Here is a 19729-nt window from a genome sequence, read left to right as displayed (position 1 = left end):
TCTTCATGGATAGAAGAGATGACATTAATATATTACAGGGAGGTGTCTATTTCTTCCTCATTTTCAGCACTCCTTGAACATGTGCATTGTCCTCATGAGCTTACCCCACAATGAAGAGGATGAAGAGAAGGCTGACAGGTATTTTGTAATATACTGTCACTATCCAAAGTGGGGGAAAAAAAATCAGTCTGTAATAGTTTTGTCTTTTGGAAAAGCACAATACTTATCCACCCACACATGACAATAGCAATAATAGACTATACTGGCTTAAGGCAGCCTCCCCAGGTGAACTAGCCCCCTACTAATGTTTGAAGATGTCATAATCTTGACATCTTGAGTACAATGAGGTCCTCATTAAACAACCACTTTAATAATAACTACAAAAAGTTAATGTCAGTCACTTCTGGTAGAACACTGTCAGGATAAAATCTCTCCCACATTTAATGAAAGATGTGTGTTAATATTCCTCTTGCCAATGGAAAATTACAAAAAAGTTTTGAAAACCAACATTTTTTATACAGAATGTCAAAAAAATATGTTTCTAGTCTGATCTCACTTATTTCTCCTTTTCTGTCTTGCCTACTACACCAGTGTACAAAGAAAGATCAAAGACAAAGATACTGAAAAATCCTTAAATAGCACTAGTGTCTTATGACACAAGACTGATATTTAAATTACTTTTGGGCAATCCTGACAGCAATCAGTGGTGATTATTATACTTTAAGTTATCTGGCATCCATTTTTTGTTTGCTTGTTTGCTAGCCACTGTAATGTCACAGGAGTTACAAAGAAAGTGGTTAAAATAAGCTAATATAAAGCAATTTTCACAATCAATGATAATAATCAATAACACACTTCAAAACCAGGAAGCAGACAGTACACCTTCAAAAAATCTTTCTCTAATACCAGTCTATATCCACTAAGCAGTAATCACTCCAGACACCGAGACACAGATTTAACTCACAAGTTTTGAATTTGGTCCTACCTCATACATGAACTCTCTTTTCACAAATCAAGACCAACTATCATTGAAGAAAGCCTAACCCCAAACTTGCACTGATTCCAGGAAAACTTTCTCTTTGGGCTTATTTAGGAATAGAAATTAGCCAAAACCTCAGCTATCTGAAGCTGATGTCCTACAACCAACTCAGTTCCTGGAATTATTATTAATAGATGATCTTGCCTTTCAGTGGCAAGAGCAAGCATATGACTGACTCTTTTCTGAGCCCCCACCTTCAAGATTTAATGCTACTTACTGCAGAATGAAAGGTGTAACACTAGATAAGATTAGAGGACAATGGGGAAAAGGGAAGAAATTAATTAAAAGACTTGAATCTTTCCCAAAAAAAAAAGAATAGTCCATGAGCAGAACAGGAAATCCTACAATCTCTACTAGATCTGTAAAACTGAAGTCTGGCTGGAGGGTGTGGGTGGAAAAGTATTTGGAAGAGTTCACAGACAAAGTACATGCTCCCTTATTGAAGATTCCTGCATGATTCCAGGCACTCAAACGGTAGCAGACATTAGCAACTTCATTGTTTCCAGATGACAGGAAAAAAAGCATCTGTTTGCTAGCAAATGATTACCCAACCTCAGTTATTCACAGCTTCATCACCTTCGTGAAACTGCAAGAACACAACATTTCCCAGGCAGAGTATTTCAGTGTTCAAATTCACGCTAATCTAAAACACCGTAGCACAACTTCTTGGCAGCAATGGGGCCTGCCATTGTGACAGCAAGCCAAGCTCCTCTTCCCTCAGCCCTTTGAATGAAATTTTCGAATGCTGTTCAAGGGTCTCAGCTTGTATCTTCAAAATACTCTCTGACCCAGGCCAGCTTATCTAAAAGACCACATAAAACTCCAAGATGAAGACTTCTATCAATACACACCTTTACCACTTTAAACTGCCCTGTAACAAAGCTAGAGCTTGTCTGTGTAGGATGCAGAGCCTTTCTGAGGGCTGATCCAAGACTGCAAAATGAATTTCTCCTGAAGCTAAAGGGGAAACTCAAAGTTCACCATCTTCTGTCCCAGGTGTATGGTGTTTCTTTGATCACTTTTTTCAAATGTGAAACCAGGTGTATTTGGAAACGCACACAAAAGCCTCCCAACACAAGGCATTCCGCTGCACGTTACTTCTCTATTGATAGAATGAAAGGACAAAAACTTTAGTTAATGAATTAACTGATAGTGACCGACTCTATATAAAAAGGAGTTACAGCTTAGCCTGCCCCTGAACTGCTCACTGGTCAGAGCAAAGCAATCTTCATAATCTACATGTTAACTGTTGATGACCCTACTGTGCATATAATTATTTTTATTACACTACATGTTAAAGTAGCAGCCATTCTAAGAATCACTTTATGCATGATTTTCAAGCTGTTATCAACTGTGGGCATAGACAGTTGTCCAGCTTTGTTGCTTGTATTTAAAACAAATAGTAAAAAAGTCAAAACTGCAAGAAGCCGCTGCTTTAATATGAGCATACTCTTTCTGGTCACTCTTTGGCAAGCTGCCTCTACGTTTATTCAGCCAAGTTACAATTTTTATCTCCAACAGGAAATGCATTCAAGTATTTTTGGGAAAATAAATCCGAAAGGAAGTTATTACAACCCATACTGAACTATGCTAACAGGCATTCTGCTACCAGTAAAATTTCTGCTAAGGGTTAGTGCTACTAGCAAGAAAGGTTAACATTCTGGAGACAGACAGCTAAAAATCTGCGTTGGAAACCAACTGGAGCTCCACTTGGCAACAACTGCAGAGAAGTGCCTGAAGACAGGTTTTCTTGTATGCTGTAATTTGCAGCTTGCTTTCTGCACCAGCTGAGCAGACAGGCAGAATTAAGCAGGGAGGATGATGCACATGGCATACTAACATCACTAGCAGAACATTGTACTGCTGTCTGCAAAGCTGGCAAATACATGGAAACATGGTTACAGCACTTCCTAAGGAAGACAAAGGATTCAGGTCAGCTAAGCAAGCCATGGCAAGAATCAAACACCCTGTCTGGATACCATTTCACTTAAAAACTAAGTTCTGGGCCCCAGCAAGGTGATTCAGGGTGCTTCAAATAGGCACCCAGGATGCCTCTGTCACCAGAGAAAGGCAGACACAAATATAATGCCACTCTCAGGTTTAGCAAGGTACCAACTAGAGCTAACCAGCACTTGAGCTCATATATGCGCTCTTGCTCCTCTCTGGAACTTAGGCTTCCCTGACTGGACTGCATGTTGTACACCTGAATCCCAAGAGGATGAACAGCACAGCCTTTTCTATGGGAAGATGCATTTGCAAATGCAGGCAAAGGAGATGGAAGAATGGTGGTCTGACAAATCACAACAGAACTTTGCAAAGAACTATGTACTCCAGTCAAAAAGATTTTTTACCATAGAACCTTTCTTCTAGGGTATCTGAGGTCAAAAAAACAGGTATGGATTGATTTTTGATACTTGCAGTGCTACAAGAAGTTTTCCCAACTACCCTTGAACTTGCACATATAAATTTTCTTAAGCCTTTATGTGAAACTTAAGAGGATCTGAACGCACTTCTGGAAGAGCAGGAAAAGGAAATGTCAGAATTTCTATCCGTTACAGACATACACACCAGAAAACACAATTATTCATCTAAAAGATGACTTCCTGAAATCAAGAAGGCATTTTCACATGAGTAGATATTAAAAAAAAAAAGGTTGCTTTTAGTTTAGATGTAAGAAATACCATATTACATTTATGTGATGAAATAAAGGACACCAGTATATAAATCTCACTCTGAAAAAATCAGAAACAAATATACACATGAACTCACCTACAGTGGAACAGAATATTTTTCTCTGTGACAAACTTTCAGTTAACTACTTTGACTTAAAATCAAGAATTAAAAGTAGCCCCTTTCATTGTAATAATGAACTTTAAATTATCTTCTTGTTCCTGTAGAATTGCATAACTCATATGCTTAAATGTCCAAAACTGTGAAAGACTGAGAAACACAAAAAGGAACAAAAGAAGCTTGCTCTGCTTTGTCTTAAAACGTATTCCAGTAACTTAATTCACTCTGAACATCTCGTTTCATCCGCCAAAGCATTTGTATTTATAACAAAGCCCAGGAAAGAATGAGAATTTTCTTATGTGCTTTATGTCAGAATGTGAGCTCAGAAACTTTACAAAGAGAAATCTCAGTACCCTCCTAGAGAAAGCAGAAATATCAAAGAGAATGGTAGTTTCTTTGATGTAAATTCCTGCTTTATATTAAAGGACAAACTATGTTAAAAAATCCAGACACCTTACTTTTACAGTTTGCAGCCCAGCACTATTTTTCAAATAAGTAATGTAGCCAAACCAATTTAAAAAACAATTTGAAAAAGAACTGACACAATGAGGTTTAGTTATTCTTCAAGAACAGCCAGCTTCAAACAAAAAGGCTGTGTCCCTGTGAAGAACAAAGATGTCTGTGATTATAAATAATTATTTCTAAGCTTGTATGACTTCACTGAGTCTAAATAAAATGCCGACTTCTAAAATCACTTTCATTTAAGCTGTATATTTGGAAGGAAAGTAAGACTGTTTTGTGTAGCATGACTTTCATCTATTCTATTAAGAATACTTTTTATAAACTTGGACATTACGGGTATTTGAGTAAGGATCACTGTCCTCCAGAACACGAGCACTCAGACACTTAACAATTGCAAATTAGCTGCTTGGCAAGAATTCTTATCGGTGGCTATTAAATGTAGTCCCTGATATATCCTGACTTCTTTTTTTTTTTGAGAAAAATTTATTATCCTGTTGACGTCCACAAAAATATAGAACACTGAGTTAACTATCTCTAATAAAACAGATTCTGACAAAACTTTCAAAGAAACTTGAAAAAATCTTGTTACTGGAAGATAAAAGTGAGATGAACCCCTGAGGTTAATTTAAAGAGATCAAGACAAGGAAAACCCCTTCCAATTTTCATTACATGCCAGACTATGAAATTTAATTCTTTACCTGAAGGGAGACTCTTAACTAAGATTTATAGAAGACTGTATTTCTTAAAAATAATAATAATAATAGAAAGCCTTTGTACTCTCATCAACCATAAACTAGCACCTGTATCTCACATTCCTTTTTTCCTTCTGTTAATTGTACTTCATAGAGTATTTTGGAGGAGGTCAGGGGGTAATTCGGAATATTGGTTTGGTATCCACACTGTATGCAACTTACAGATTTGACTTGGTTTTCAAATCAACAACTTCTTTATCCTTCCACAATGCTTTGAATCAAGAAATAATTCTTGAAACTTGAATTCGGCTTCACAGCAAGCCTTTTCAATAACATTCAGGTTTTCCTCCAAAAAGCTTTGTCCACTAGCTTAGTGACTGGTAAATTAAATGGACTTTTTGCACCTACATTAGTTGATTTAATAGAAGGCGTGCCTTCCTTTGCTTACAAACAGATAGTTATAGAAAGTTTTCCTTTTCTATGAGCACTTTGGTTGAAGATTTTCCTGGTTCTTTTTGAATCTTGCATTATTCTTCCACTTCAGCTTTCAATTTGAAGAGAGTGACAGTTTTCTCATATATTCCACAAAGGGTCCGGGCTATTTTTCCATGTGGTATTCCCAACAGAGAACACTCTTTCGTACAACTTAACAAAAAGCAGCCATAAACAAGTTTGTTTACAAGTAACTTGCAAACCTCAATATTAGTTGCAGCTTTTAGCAACTTGAGAAGCATCCAGCCATGTTTCGGTACCTTGGTATTGAACCTACCCCTCTGAAAAAACAAAAGTGCTGCCCACTGTCCCCTGAAGCCAGCAGCCTATGTACAGTCCCAATAAGAAAGGAGATGAGTTATTCCTAGTTTCTGCTCAGCTGGTCACCCCAAGATCCAAAAAGCCTGCAGTTGCTGCGGTAGCTACTCTTTCCTACACAGCAGGAATCTGGCTTATTTTGGCATTGGGAGGCACCTAGGAAAGCTAAGGCCTCCTTGGAATTAAACCTTGCAAGAGAGGGCAAGGACAACAGAAAGGGCTTCTTCAAATACATTGCAGGTAAAGCCAACACTAGAGGCAATGTAGGCCCACTGATGAATGAGGTGGGGGCCCTGGAGACAGAGGATAAAAAGAAGGCGGAGTTACTGAATGCCTTCTTTGCCTCTGTCTATACTGTTGGAGGCTGTCCTGAGGAGCCCCGGACCCCTGTGGCCACAGAAGAAGTCAGGATAGAGGAGGAATCTGTCTTGGTTGTTGAGGGCTGGGTCAGGGACCAATTAAGCAATCTGGACGTCCATAAATCCATGGGCCCTGATGGGATGCACCCGTGGGTGCTGAGGGAGCTGGCGGAAGTCATTGCTAGGCCACTCTCCATCATCTTTGCTAAGTCGTGGGCAACGGGAGAGGTGCCTGAGGACTGGAGGAAAGTGAATGTCACTCCAGTCTTCAAAAAGGGCAAGAAGGAGGACCCGGGTAACTATAGACTGGTCAGCCTCACCTCCATCCCCGGAAAGGTGATGGAACAACTTGTTCTTGGTGCTGTCTCTAGGCACATCAAGGATAGGGGGATCATTAGGGGCACTCAGCATGGCTTCACCAAGGGGAAGTCACGCTTAACCAACTTGATAGCCTTTTATGAGGACATAACCCGGTGGATAGATGATGGTAAAAGCTGTGATGTGGTCTATCTTGATTTCAGTAAAGCGTTTGACACAGTCTCCCACAGCATCCTCGCAGCTAAACTGAGGAAGTGTGGTCTGGATGATCGGGTAGTGAGGTGGATTGTGAACTGGCTGAAGGAAAGAAGCCAGAGAGTGGTGGTCAATGGGACAGAGTCCAGTTGGAGGTCTGTGTCTAGTGGAGTCCCGCAAGGGTCGGTACTGGGACCAGTTCTATTCAATATATTCATTAATGACTTGGATGAGGGAATAGAGTGCACTGTCAGCAAGTTCGCTGATGACACCTAACTGGGAGGAGTGGCTGACACAACGGAAGCCTGCGCAGCCATTCAGAGGGACCTGGACAGGCTGGAGAGTTGGGCGGGGAGAAATTTAATGAAATATAACAAGGGCAAGTGTAGAGTCCTGCATCTGGGCAAGAACAACCCCATGTACCAGTACAAGTTGGGGGCAGACCTGTTGGAGAGCAGCGTAGGGGAAAGGGACCTGGGGGTCCTAGTGGACAGCAGGATGACCATAAGCCAGCAGTGTGCCCTTGTGGCCAAGAAGGCCAATGGCATCCTGGGCTGTATTAGAAGGGGTGTGGTTAGCAGGTCAAGAGAGGTTCTCCTCCCCCTCTACTCTGCCCTGGTGAGGCCGCATTTGGAATATTGTGTCCAGTTCTGGGCCCCTCAGTTCAAGAAGGACAGGGAACTGCTAGAGAGAGTCCGGCGCAGAGCCACAAAGATGATTAAGGGGGTGGAACATCTCCCTTATGAGGAGAGGCTGAGGGAGCTGGGTCTCTTTAGCTTGGAGAAGAGGAGACTGACGGGTGACCTCATTAATGTTTATAAATATGGAAAGGGCAAGTGTCATGAGGATGGAGCCAGGCTCTTCTCAGTGACATCCCTTGACAGGACAAGGGGCAATGGGTGCAAGCTGGAACACAGGAGGTTCCACTTAAATATGAGGAAAAACTTCTTTACGGTGAGGGTGACCGAATACTGGAACAGGCTGCCCAGAGAGGTTGTGGAGTCTCCTTCTCTGGAGACATTCAAAACCCGCCTGGATGCGTTCCTGTGTGATATGGTCTAGGTAATCCTGCTCCGGCAGGGGGATTGGACTAGATGATCTTTCGAGGTCCCTTCCAATCCCTAACATTCTGTGATTCCTGTGATTCTGTGGCATTGATTTGTTCATCCCCAAGGCCAGTCTTATTTATTTCTAAAGTCCCAAGAGACGGACCAGCACAGAGTGCAATACCCTGCAAGCACATCCCAGATGCAAGGTGAATATAAATCTGTGAATTTTTTGCAAAAATCCCAACAGTGAATTATAGCCAGGGAAGTTAGCCAGCGTGTAAACACCAAAGGTTAGGGAAACAGGAGTCAACACCAATACACTAAGCTCACCACTGACAGTTCTCAAGAACAGTTGTGTGCCTCTGTCCAAAGTGACTTTAGCACAGTCAGTCCCACCTTCAAGGCCAGTAGTTGACCTTAGAAGGTCTCTTCCAGTGTTTCTTTTCTTTTTTTTAATGATCCAGAAGAAGTCAGCAAGGCTACTACATCTTTGCAAGATCAGGGCCTTGAGAATTATTTATAACTGCAGCTGCACTGACTGAGAAGTAGTGGGATTTAATTAATACTATGGTACTTGCCTGCACTAAAACTCAACAGTATTATTTTTACAATATACATATATTAGACATGTTCTTACTTATTAGAGGCTGAAGCATGTTCTAGCATTCACTGTTTTATTACCATTAGCCTGCCAAAATTCTTGAGGTTCTCCTAATTACTCTATCTTCTTTTAAGATACTTCTACCATGAATTTCAGACTTTTGTCTCCAGTTTCTCTTAAATGTACATTTATACTGACATCTATTTTCTTTGCCACTTAAACTATAGCTACAAAAACATTAAACTGTCGTAAGTGTGGGTTTAAAGCCAGAGAGGATACTTAACATAATTTTTTTTTTTTTAAAAAAAGTAGTAAACTATCCTGTTACCATCAATGGGAGACTTACACTTTTGAAGTAGGATCAAGTTTCCAGGGAACAGACTTGGTGAAAGCTGACAAACAAAATTATTGTGGCTAAGTTGACAGAAAGAAAAAAGCACTCCGTGAATTAAGCCTGGAGCTCCTCCTGCTGTTCAGCTTACAAAACAGCAGAAATGGTCAGTAACAACTATTGAAGCAAAGAGTGACAATAAAGGCAATCCGGTATGACAACAAATGTCATTAAAGTTCAATAGTTCAAACGCCTGTGAATATCCTACATTCTTCAGAAGTAAATATCGAGCACTTAAAACTAATTATGAGGAATCGAACAAAAGATTTGTTTCCTTAATCCTGTTCTAATACAGAATAAACATATATTTAGAATATAAAACATATAAGTACATTTAAAATATACAACATAGAGCTATAAAACAGACACACTAAAAATATGTCACGAGTTTCAGTGTCATTTGAGACAAATTGATGTAGCTGGCCAAAATCTGGAGAAATAAAGAGGATCACATTGTCTAATGTTTGCTCACAACATTTCTGTTTGCAAATATGGTCATATAGACCAAAATAGGAAACAGTAAACCTTTTTGAACAGACTCACACACTGTCCCATCTAATATTTCTTGCACCCCTTAGTGGTGCATGTGTGACATACTAGGACGTTGCTAAGTTACTCAATCAAGAACTAAACCCCTGCAGTCTCTTTCTTTATCCCTAGGTTTGTAAACATAATCTGCATCTTATGTACCTGACAATATCTAGGAAACTATAGTTCTATATATCACCTGGAGCCACAGTGACCATAGTAGTCCAAAAGAAATATCCAACAGCATAAATTTGGTTCCCTTTCAATAAAAGCATTTTACTAAACAGAAAAAAAAAAATCCTAACAATACAGAAATCCACCACACAAATGAATACTGAGCCCCAAAACACGACAGACAAAAATCTAAGCCATGCTCTGTGCACAGTACTATTGCAAATATGACCATGGCATTTCTGTAAAAGACATAAAGCTAAAAGTAAATTTCTTCCAAAAAAAGGGAACAAAGAATTTGTAAAGAACAAAGTAATTAATCTACTAAACAAAGAACAATAAGAATGGGAGAAATGCATGACAGGCGAATATATCTCATTTGAAAACATATTTTGTCATTCCATGATGCAAAAATGCAAAATAAAATAGGATACAATAAGTAAAAATTAAATGATACAATTAAAAAAAAAAAAAACACAGAAAGTATAAATTATTTTCCCAGGGGAAAAAAAACAAACCAAGGAAAACATCACTTTTCCTTAGAGACATAATTTAATACCACAAGATAATTGGCTCAGAAAGAAAGTAAGAACAAATAGCCAAAAGTCAAACTCCTGCCAGTGTGAAGCTTGGTGACAGATATTGTTCTCATCTTCCAGTTACAGAAGTGTTGAACTGAACACACCATAGCATCCAAGGGGCATTCCAGAAAGGATGTGGTCAAACAGAGGTAAGTACAAATACAAGACAAAGGATAGTGGATTCACATTTACATAGATAATAAGTGGCAAATGGAACATGTTTAGGGCACAGACATGACAAGGTATATTCCTGCCCTCTGGTTGTTTTATGAATACTCTCTGACTCCTGCCTAGTTTCAGTCATAAAGCACAGCCACTGATACTATGCAATGGAGAAGTAAGTTTTACTTCTCAGGGCTGATTACCCAGTATCCAGTACCCTGTTAAATACCTACAATATGGGCAGAATGAACGTAAAGCATTGTTAAGTCACTGCCAGATCAAAAACTTTTCCTGAAGACAGACCACTATACAGAAAACAGGACAGTGAAAGACCTAAGTCCTTGGTTTTTAGCAAACACTGCTGCACACAATGGAGAGGAAAACTACGTTTCCGTCCCTCTCTTATAGTTGCTTGTATACCTGCCAGAAAAAAATACTCCCGCACAACCTGGAGAGAGAAAAAGGCTGGGCTGCAATCCTGCATTGTAATCAGGGAGGCCCTACATAGGTTCAGGAGATTCTTCACACTGATCCAGCTGCCAGACTTGGTGCCTGAATAAATAAAAACCAGTAAAGATATATTGCCAACGTCTTGGTCTGTTTTACTTGCAGCTCTCCTTTCATAAAGCTACCCTGCAATTCTTTAAAGTAACTTTATTGGGTCTTTTACAAGGCCCCACAAGGAAAGGGAATATTTTGCTTCCTAATGCCAAAATGAGCAGAATAATCTACTTATGATTATCAGCTTCATGAGATATCTAAGAAGGACAGTAAGACAGTATCAGAAGACACTCCTCCAGGAGGAGAAAGAAACAAACACAGAGCCTTCCACATCTAACTCTCCAGCCCTTGTGGGACATACTAATTCTGAAAACAGGGAAAGCAGATGCTATAGTAAATGTAGAAAATAAATAGGATACATAGACAATAAATTTCATCAACATTTGACAATAATGTAAAGCACTATGTATCAGAATGTAATTCTTGCTGTTTTGAAAACACTAAACAGGCAAGACAAAGATCTGTAAGCTACAAGATAGTATCCTGAATGACAGTGCTGTTTCACAGTCTGCTACTGACCACTGCTAAGATGGGATTTGGAGCTAGGTGGACCTTGACTCTCCTCCAGTATAACCACTACTTCGTTACCACTTTCACAGAAGCATGTCTGCTACTTGTCCAGTTTAAAACAAAAGCAGCCACCCCCAGGCCGTGCCACAAACAATCCGCGCATACACTGTGGAATGCTGCATGCTCCAGTGTCGGCTACCGGGAGAAAACCCAGCAGCTGGACATCCCCCTCCCTCCCCTGCACATCAAGTTCTGCGCACCCAGGACACGAACACTGCTGCACATACATAGCCCAGTTCCCATCTGAATGTGCAGTAGCTTAAGACAAGGCCAATATTAGAGCTGCTGCTCATAAAACTACTGCCTCAGTAACAAAGTACAAGAAAGCAGCAGAAACAGCCAAGCCAACTGCTGGCAATCCTTCCATGCTATGTCTATACTACCATTGCTTTCTCATCCAGAGTAAACTACTACTTTAATCAGATAAATCCAGTCTAAGTTTGCTTAAAAAACAAAAACCTACAAATCTGCAGTGAAGAAAGATTTTTCCTCCCCCTCTTATGAGAGAAGCACAACTTATTATTTCTTCCAACACAAACCTAAAAGGTCACCACTGCTGATCTATAAAGGCAACATGCAGAGCTCACATCTTTCAGAGCTGGCATCTCATTATGTGCAAAGGTCTTGTGCACTATTTAAGTCTGTGTAGAGGATTTATTTCCCAGTCTTTGCAGGAGAGATAAGAATGAATTCTATCTATAAACAGTGAAGATCTACTCAAGCAGTTGCTATTTCAAGTCTGTAGAGGGGGATGACAGGTGCATGTTCAGTAAGAAGTATAATACAGTTAAAATATGAAGAGGAGCTGGATTGTATTCAGTGATCAAAATTTATTTTTTAACATTACTGCAGCTCAGCTAAGAGCTAAAAGCAAAATAAGAATAAGGATTTTCTATCTGTTCTGAAACAGTTTCATCTTCTTATATCTTCAAAGAGGCACAATACTTTCCCGTAAAACAACAGAGGAGCCAAAAACTTCTACAGGCATTCCAGCAGTAACTAAGAAATGTTACAAACAACTGCCCCACCAGATACTCCTCATTTTTTCATACTGAAGTACATCTTCAAAGAAGGAAATCCTGTTTACATTAGGACTTTCTTTATCCTTATTGCAAGGAATGCAGTAAAGACACTCATTTACATTACAATCGCGAACATAAGGAGCTTACCTCTCAGCACGAAGGACACCACTGTAGTAAGGGTGATCCCATGGCATCAGCTTCTGAAAAGAATTCCAGCTTATAATTACAATAATGGACAACAAGTGAACCCAAAGTAAAAGTTTTGTTTCCTTTGAATATTTTCACAGTTGCGACAAGTCACAGAACTTTAAAACATAATGGGAAACATTCAGTGCTAAAAACATCATCAGAAATAGCATCATATGTCATAACTTGAAACCTTTTTATTAACATTTGCTTGAAGATGGTACTTCTTATTCAAACATATAATGGGACGTCATACCAGATGTCAAGAAATACACTCAATTAAAATAAAAATATAAACCTAGTTATGTACAGGATTAGGATACATACGATACAGTATGCAAACTGGACATGCATCTAACCTAAGGTAGAGCCTTTATTTTTCAAATGAATCTATTATTAATTCAAAACCAAGTAATATTCATTTTCATCACTTTATGTTTTGGTTATCTCAGCATCATTTTATATAAACCAACAGCTGTCTCACACTCAGTGCTTGGTTTTAACACAAATAGCAGCCGAGCAGTCAAAAAGCATTTGAAGCCAGAAGACAGAAAGTTTCTCTTTCTAATTACACTACGTGCTGTACACTAAAATAGAGTTAATTTTCTTGTAGAACAAGGTTAGCTTATGCTATATTTTTAAAAAGAAACAAAACAGAAAATTGCACATGAAGATTTAACTTACTGAATTCTGGGGGTTGAGCTTCATTTTCATCTTTGTCATCATTTCAAAATCTTTTTGAGTTCTGAAAAATATTTTTGTTATGAAAGTGTTAATGAAAGATTTTTGAGCAATGGAATACAGTACACAACAATACTCCATCCTAAGAAAATGCCCATCATCAGAGACTGATAGTACTCTATAAAATGGCAGGCCCATATACTAAGACAAAAGAACTTTTCCATTCGGCTTCTGTCATTTAGGCACCTTCAAATCAGGTCCCTCTTACTCTGGCTGTACACCTCCAAAGCAGTTTCTTTCTTACGAAACACAGTGATGAAACTGGTTTGTGCTGTGTGGAACTAACGGAGGCAAGAAGGACAAACAGGGGAATTTGCTTATAGATGTAAAATATATGGAATTGTGTGTGGGGAAAGAAGACCAGGAGAACTGTTCTTCAACACTTAAACTTGGTTGTCTTGTTTGCTGTTGCCTGCATTTCTTGGCACATCCCTTGTTGCATTCAGTCCTGGGTGTTCTCTGATCATAGACACAGAATTTATTCTAAACTGATAGGGCTCCTCAAAACTCTGAGAAAGTCTTGGGTTTTGTTTCATCAGAGCATACAATAAGCAGCACTGACTGACTTATTAGTGCACAAGTCCCTCTATTGAAATAAAGAGTATAGTTAGAAAAATAACTAAATAACTTAGTGAAAAAGATATACCTTTTAGACAACTGGTCAGAAAGCTTCTCCAGAAACTGTCTTACTGTCTCTAGAAGCAAAATGATGGAAAAAAATTAAGGAAGTTATTTCTTCCCTTTAGAGATGTTAAGTTTGCATCAAAACATTCCAAACAAAACAAGCTCCCTTAGAACAACAAGGTTCTTTTTAGAACAACAAACTGCTCCATTGATCACTGTGCCATCATTTCAAGAGAATTTAGTAACATATTTACTTTGTTACATGCTGGGATAATGGCAACTTCATAATCTAAGGAGTAAGCATTGATTCTGAACAAAAACACTGGTTCCTACTCCGTGAGTATTGCCATTTATAGAAAGCATGAGTATTGCATAGAGCAAAATGTAACTGCAATAAGATACTTCACTGGAAGAAGTATGTGTAAACTTAGCAAAAGAAACCTCCAGGGGAGCCTTAGATTGGATATTAGGAAAAATTTCTTCATCAAAAGGGTTGTCAAGCACTGGAACAGACTGCCCAGGGAAGTGGTTGAGTCACCATCCCTGGAGGTATTTAAAAGACGTGTAGATGTGGTGCTTAGGGATGTGGTTTAACGGTGGACTTGGCAGTGCTGGGTTAGCGGTTGGACTCGATGATCTTGAAGGTTTTTCCAACCAAAACGATTTCTATGATTCTAACAACTTTTGACCTCATACCTAACACAGTGCATTTGATTCCTCAGCATGTCCTTCCACACATGCCTTATACCTGGATTTTTGGCCATTGTTCCCTGAAGAGCCCTGTGAGCAAAGGTCTCATACCCAACCAACTGTGCCAAACTGTTTCGGCTAGCAAGCAATTCTTCTAAACGGCTCAACTGCTCAGCATTTGGGTAAAGAAAAATCTTGTAAGCAGCTTCTCGCACCTAATACAAAAAAAATAAAAAGGTCACATTACTACAGTGCAATTTTTCAGGGAAACAAGTGATGCAATTGAAGATCTGGCATTACACGATATTGTTGGGAAAACGCCTAAAGCCTTTTACCACTAGTAATTACGACTGCCTGACAATTACAGCTCTCATGCATTGAAGATGGAATGAGGAAATGAAAGGGTCCTGTTCTCTACTCCGGTCAACAGTCCCCTCTCCGCTCATTGCCTCCTTCCTTCTGACAACATCTGTGCTTCTCAGACCACTCTGTGGGCTGTCTTAGCTCACTAAAAACTTCTGAAAATAAACCCACAAGAAAGCCAAATTGTTCTTTACACGTCAGTTAAGCTGGCTTATGGAAGGATCTGATAAGAACCAGAAACAGGATCAAGGAAGAGAAAAGCCTTTTTTCTTTTGAAGTAGCGAGGTATTATTCTGCCCATCTGCCCACGGACAGTCTTTCTCCTATTTTTGGTTTGTTCAGGTTTTTTCATAACTCTCAAAAAAAAAAAAAAAATCACCTCAAGCCTCAGAAAATTTGGTAAAATGCTTTTTATGTCTCACAAACCAATTGAAGACAATCTTTACTTTGTACATATGGAACAGGCTTAAGAAATCCAGCAACAGCTTATGCTTGTCTCCATTTGAAATAAGCTTCTCTTGGATAATATATTCAACAAGAACACAGGTCCTGGCTTTATAAGAAATATATTAATTCACAAGTCATTTCATAACTGGTCTGTTACACCAGGCTTTCATTTAAAAAAAAAAAAAAGCAAATAAAGTAAGTGAGACGATCCCCCTTCCTTGAACATGGTTCAGCACTGTGTCTTTGCAGCAAAGGCCAACAGCACACTGAGCTCTATTAGAAAGAGTACAGCCATCTGGTCCACGGATGTCATAGCTTCCCTCTACTTGGTACTGTCCAGACTACGTTTGGAGTACAATGTCCAGATTTGGGTTCCACAGGACAAGAAAGACACCGACATACTGAAGTGGGTCCAGCATAGGGCCACCAAAACGTTTGGGGACTGGAGCACATGACACAGAATGGAGGCTTAGAGAGCTGGGTTTGTCCAGCCTAAAGCAGAAAAAGCTCAAAGTAGATCTTAACCTTTACCTACTTAGCAGCAGGGTGTAGAGAACATGCAGCCAGACTGTTCTTGGAGGTGCAGAGCAAGAGGAGGAGATGTAATGGACACAAGTTGGAAGATGAAAAATTCCAATTTGATATCAGGAAAAAAAAAAAAAAATAATAGTGAGGGTGCTCAGATAGGCTGCCCAGAGAAGTAGTGGAATCTCCATCCTTGGAAAGTGTTCAAAACTCAACTGGACATGTCACTGAGAAACCTGATGTATTTGATCAGACTCAAACTGACAAGCTCCAGAGGTCCCTTCCAGCCTAAATTATATGATTTCCAAAGCACCTCTACAAAGATCTGACTCAGAAAACTGCATTCTTTAACTGATACATTACCCAGCTTCAGTAGCAATTCTACATATCACAATATTTTCAGGACAAGAGTTTATAGATGACATGCAGTGAGTATTGTTCCTTTATTTACATCCTATCAGTGCCATAATTTAATTCGTTTTTTATTTCTTACAAAAAATAAACATTACATCTTGGGTTCTATCACAGTAAGCTTTTCCCTTTTTCATGACAAACAAGATTTCAAAGTCACCTCAATTATTTAACTATACAGTAAGTGAAAACAGAACACCTGAGTGTTGCAATACACTCCTGATCCTAGAGTCATATCTAAAAGACTAAGGAACCACTGCCACATTTCAAAGAGTCCACATTAATTTTCAATTTATAAACAAACTCTAAATTAATTCTTTTTAGAAAAGCATCACTAGCAATACATAAAATGAGATTATTCAGTATAATTCAGGTTGGATGGGACCTCAGGAGGTCTCCAATCCAACCCCCTGCACAAAGCAGGGTCAGCTATGAGGTAAGACCAAGCTGCAGAAAGCTGTTTCCAGTCAGGTCCTGAAACCCTGCACAGATGGGAGAGACAGCATGACCTCTCTGTTTCACTGCTTGTGTATCGTCATCAGGAAAAAATTCTCCAATTGGCATTTCTCACTTCAATTTGTGCCTGTTGCCACTTGTCCTCCTGTCATGCACCACTCTGAAGAGCCTGGCTCTACCTTCTCCATGATATCCTCATAGGTACTGGCAGGCTGCTGTCAGGGTCCCCCCCAAAGCCACCTCTGCTACAGGGTGAACAAGCCCAGATCCCTCAGCTTGTCCTCACAGTGCAAGCACTCCAGTTCCTGGCCATCTTGGTGGCCTCTGTTGAAGTCACTCCTTAAAAGTGATGAGTAAAGGGCTACAATCTCTTCGCTCAGTCTCTGGCTCTGCCCCTGTTCATGCAGTCCAGGATGCTATTGGCCTTCATTGCTGCCAGGGTTGCTGCTGGCTCATGCTCAGCTTGCTGCTCACCAACCCTCTGGGCCTTTTCCACAGATCAGACCCAGCCAGGCAGTCCTAGCCTGTGCTGGTGCCAGGAATTCTCCCTTTCCATGTGCACCACATGGCATTTGTCCTTCTCGAATTATATAAGGACCCCATTGGACCATTCCCTCAGCTTCTAAGCCACTCTGAATGTCAGCCCTGCCCTTCAGTGTATTGATTGTTCTTCCCAACTTGCTATCACCTGCAAATCTGGTAGACAAGCACTCTGTCACTTCCTCTAGATCACTGATAAAGAGTCTTAAACAGGAGAGGTCCCAGGACAGATCCCTGCAACACTTCTTTCATTACCAGCCTTCCAGGAGAGTGCACCACTTCAATCACTACTCTCTGAATCTGACCATGAAATGAGGTTTTTCACCTATCTGGTTGCCTACCAACCCCGACTATAATCTCCTAACTTGGATTGCTCCATAACCATTTTAAGGATCAAAGTGAAGCTAAGTTGCCTGTAGCTCCCCAGTTCGGGGTTTTTTTGTCTTTCTGAAGGTGGGTGTAACACATTGTTTCCATCAATCACTGGGATTCTTCCCTGATCTTCACAGCCTACAAAAGACAGCAAGCCTTTCAAGAACTGCTAGAGAGAGTCCAGCGCAGAGCCACGAAGATGATTAAGGGAGTGGAACATCTCCCTTATGAGGAGAGGCTGAGGGAGCTGGGTCTCTTTAGCTTGGAGAAGAGGAGACTGAGGGGTGACGTCATTAATGTTTATAAATATGGAAAGGGCAAGTGTCATGAGGATGGAGCCAGGCTCTTCTCAGTGACATCCCTTGGCAGGACAAGGGGCAATGGGTGCAAGCTGGAACACAGGAGGTTCCACTTAAATATGAGGAAAAACTTCTTTACGGTGAGGGTGACTGAACACTGGAACAGGCTGCCCAGAGAGGTTGTGGAGTCTCCTTCTCTGGAGACATTCAAAACCCGCCTGGATGCGTTCCTGTGTGATATGGTCTAGGCAATCCTGCTCCGGCAGGGGGATTGTACTAGATGATCTTTCGAGGTCCCTTCCAATCCCTAACATTCTGTGATTCTGTGATTCTGTGAACAATAGCCAGTTCTCTCTGGACCCTTGGATGCAGCCCATCTGGTCCCAAGGACTTGTACAGGTTGAGTTCTCTCAAGTAATCCCAAACTGGATCCTCATCTACCGATGACTGTTCTTCTCTTTAAACTCTTTCACTAAGCACAGTGGGCTGGGAGAACACATCGGTGAACACTGAGGCAAAGAAAGCAATCAAAGATGATGCAAAGATCAGCATCTCAGCCTTATCTGTGTCTGCTGCCACTAAGTCACCCACCTTACCCAGCACTGAGCCCACCTTCTCCTTGCCTAGCCATTTAGTACTAATGCAGCAGTAGTTGCTCTTCTTGTTGCCTTTGATGTCTCTTTCAAGTCCCAACTGCAACTGAGCTTTGGCCTTCCTGACATCATCCATAACATGTACAGGCAGTATTTCTAAATTCCTCCCTTGTATGTTGTACCTGCTTCCACCTCATGTCTGCTACCTTTTGGAGATGAAACTTTGTCATGAGTTCCCTGCTTGCCAAGTCTGGTTCCTGATATATCTGCTTGGCTTTCTAAGGATCAGGATGTGCTGATACTGAGTATCTTAGTATCCTCATGTGCTTGGAGGATGCTAACTTTAAAGAACTGACAGCTTTCTTGAGCTCCTTTACCCTTCAGAGCTGCATCCCATGGGATTCCATCTCCCAGTTTAATGAATAAGCTGAAGTCTGCTTGCCTGAAATCCAGGGTCTGTATTCTGCCCCTCTTATTCCTCAATCCATTCAGGATCTTCTCCTCCATTAACTCACAGCTGCTACAGCCAAGGCTGCCATTGATTATTATGTTCTAAACCAGTTCTTCCTTGCTAGTTATAACATCATAATTATAAACCATATGCATCTGCCTCAATAACAAGTAAAATAACTGATATGCTCTTTTGTTATAGAGTATGCCAAAGCAAACTTAGGGAATACACACCAGATCATCAGGACAATCAGCATGCAGACCAGCAACTTGTAAGTAATTGCCTTCAGCTGTAAAATTATACCGAATATGCTCTGGCAAAACATGTCTGTCAATCTTATTGGGAAGGTGAGTTCCTGTCAGAAATTCATTACATAAATCCAATATTCTGACGTTGAGGTTGACTGCCTTTTTACGCTGTAAGAAAAATAAAGTAGAAAATACATCATATCTTCAGACATACTACAAGCAGAACTCAAAGTTTCTAAAACCTTAAAGGACTTTTCCAGAAATGAAGCAGATAATACAACATTTAAGATGAGACCCACAGCACGAACAAAATCCTAATGCAGGGCTGAAGTCAACAAGATCAGATGCTCATACAGATCTATAATTTTATACAGGATTGAAATTTGAAAGAAAATCCCTATGTTCTGCAGTAAGAAAATGTACAGTGGAGTTTAAGTAGAATTTACATAAGCTTTGCTAGCTGCTTGGAAAGCATTTATAAA

At 40.1% G+C, this 19729-nt stretch overlaps 1 protein-coding gene across 2 annotated transcripts in view; it reads right to left on the bottom strand.

Annotated features, from left to right (window-relative positions):
* The window catches only part of MIPEP (mitochondrial intermediate peptidase), a 97863-nt gene that overhangs the window by 67014 nt on the left and 11120 nt on the right, over positions 1 to 19729 (bottom strand). The window contains exons 6-10 of one of the 2 annotated variants that reach the window (XM_068422194.1): positions 19233 to 19415; positions 14601 to 14757; positions 13875 to 13923; positions 13172 to 13232; positions 12449 to 12501 (exon numbers count right to left, since the gene is read on the bottom strand). In XM_068422194.1, coding sequence (XP_068278295.1) covers positions 12449 to 12501; positions 13172 to 13232; positions 13875 to 13923; positions 14601 to 14757; positions 19233 to 19415 — 503 coding nt within the window. The remainder of the gene's footprint in view (positions 1 to 12448; positions 12502 to 13171; positions 13233 to 13874; positions 13924 to 14600; positions 14758 to 19232; positions 19416 to 19729) is intronic. The other variant, XM_068422203.1, reaches the window with a different exon arrangement.

Source organism: Nyctibius grandis, chromosome 2 (assembly GCF_013368605.1).
Source record: "Nyctibius grandis isolate bNycGra1 chromosome 2, bNycGra1.pri, whole genome shotgun sequence".
NCBI lineage: Eukaryota > Metazoa > Chordata > Aves > Nyctibiiformes > Nyctibiidae > Nyctibius > Nyctibius grandis.
This window is presented reverse-complemented; position numbering and strand designations above follow the sequence as displayed.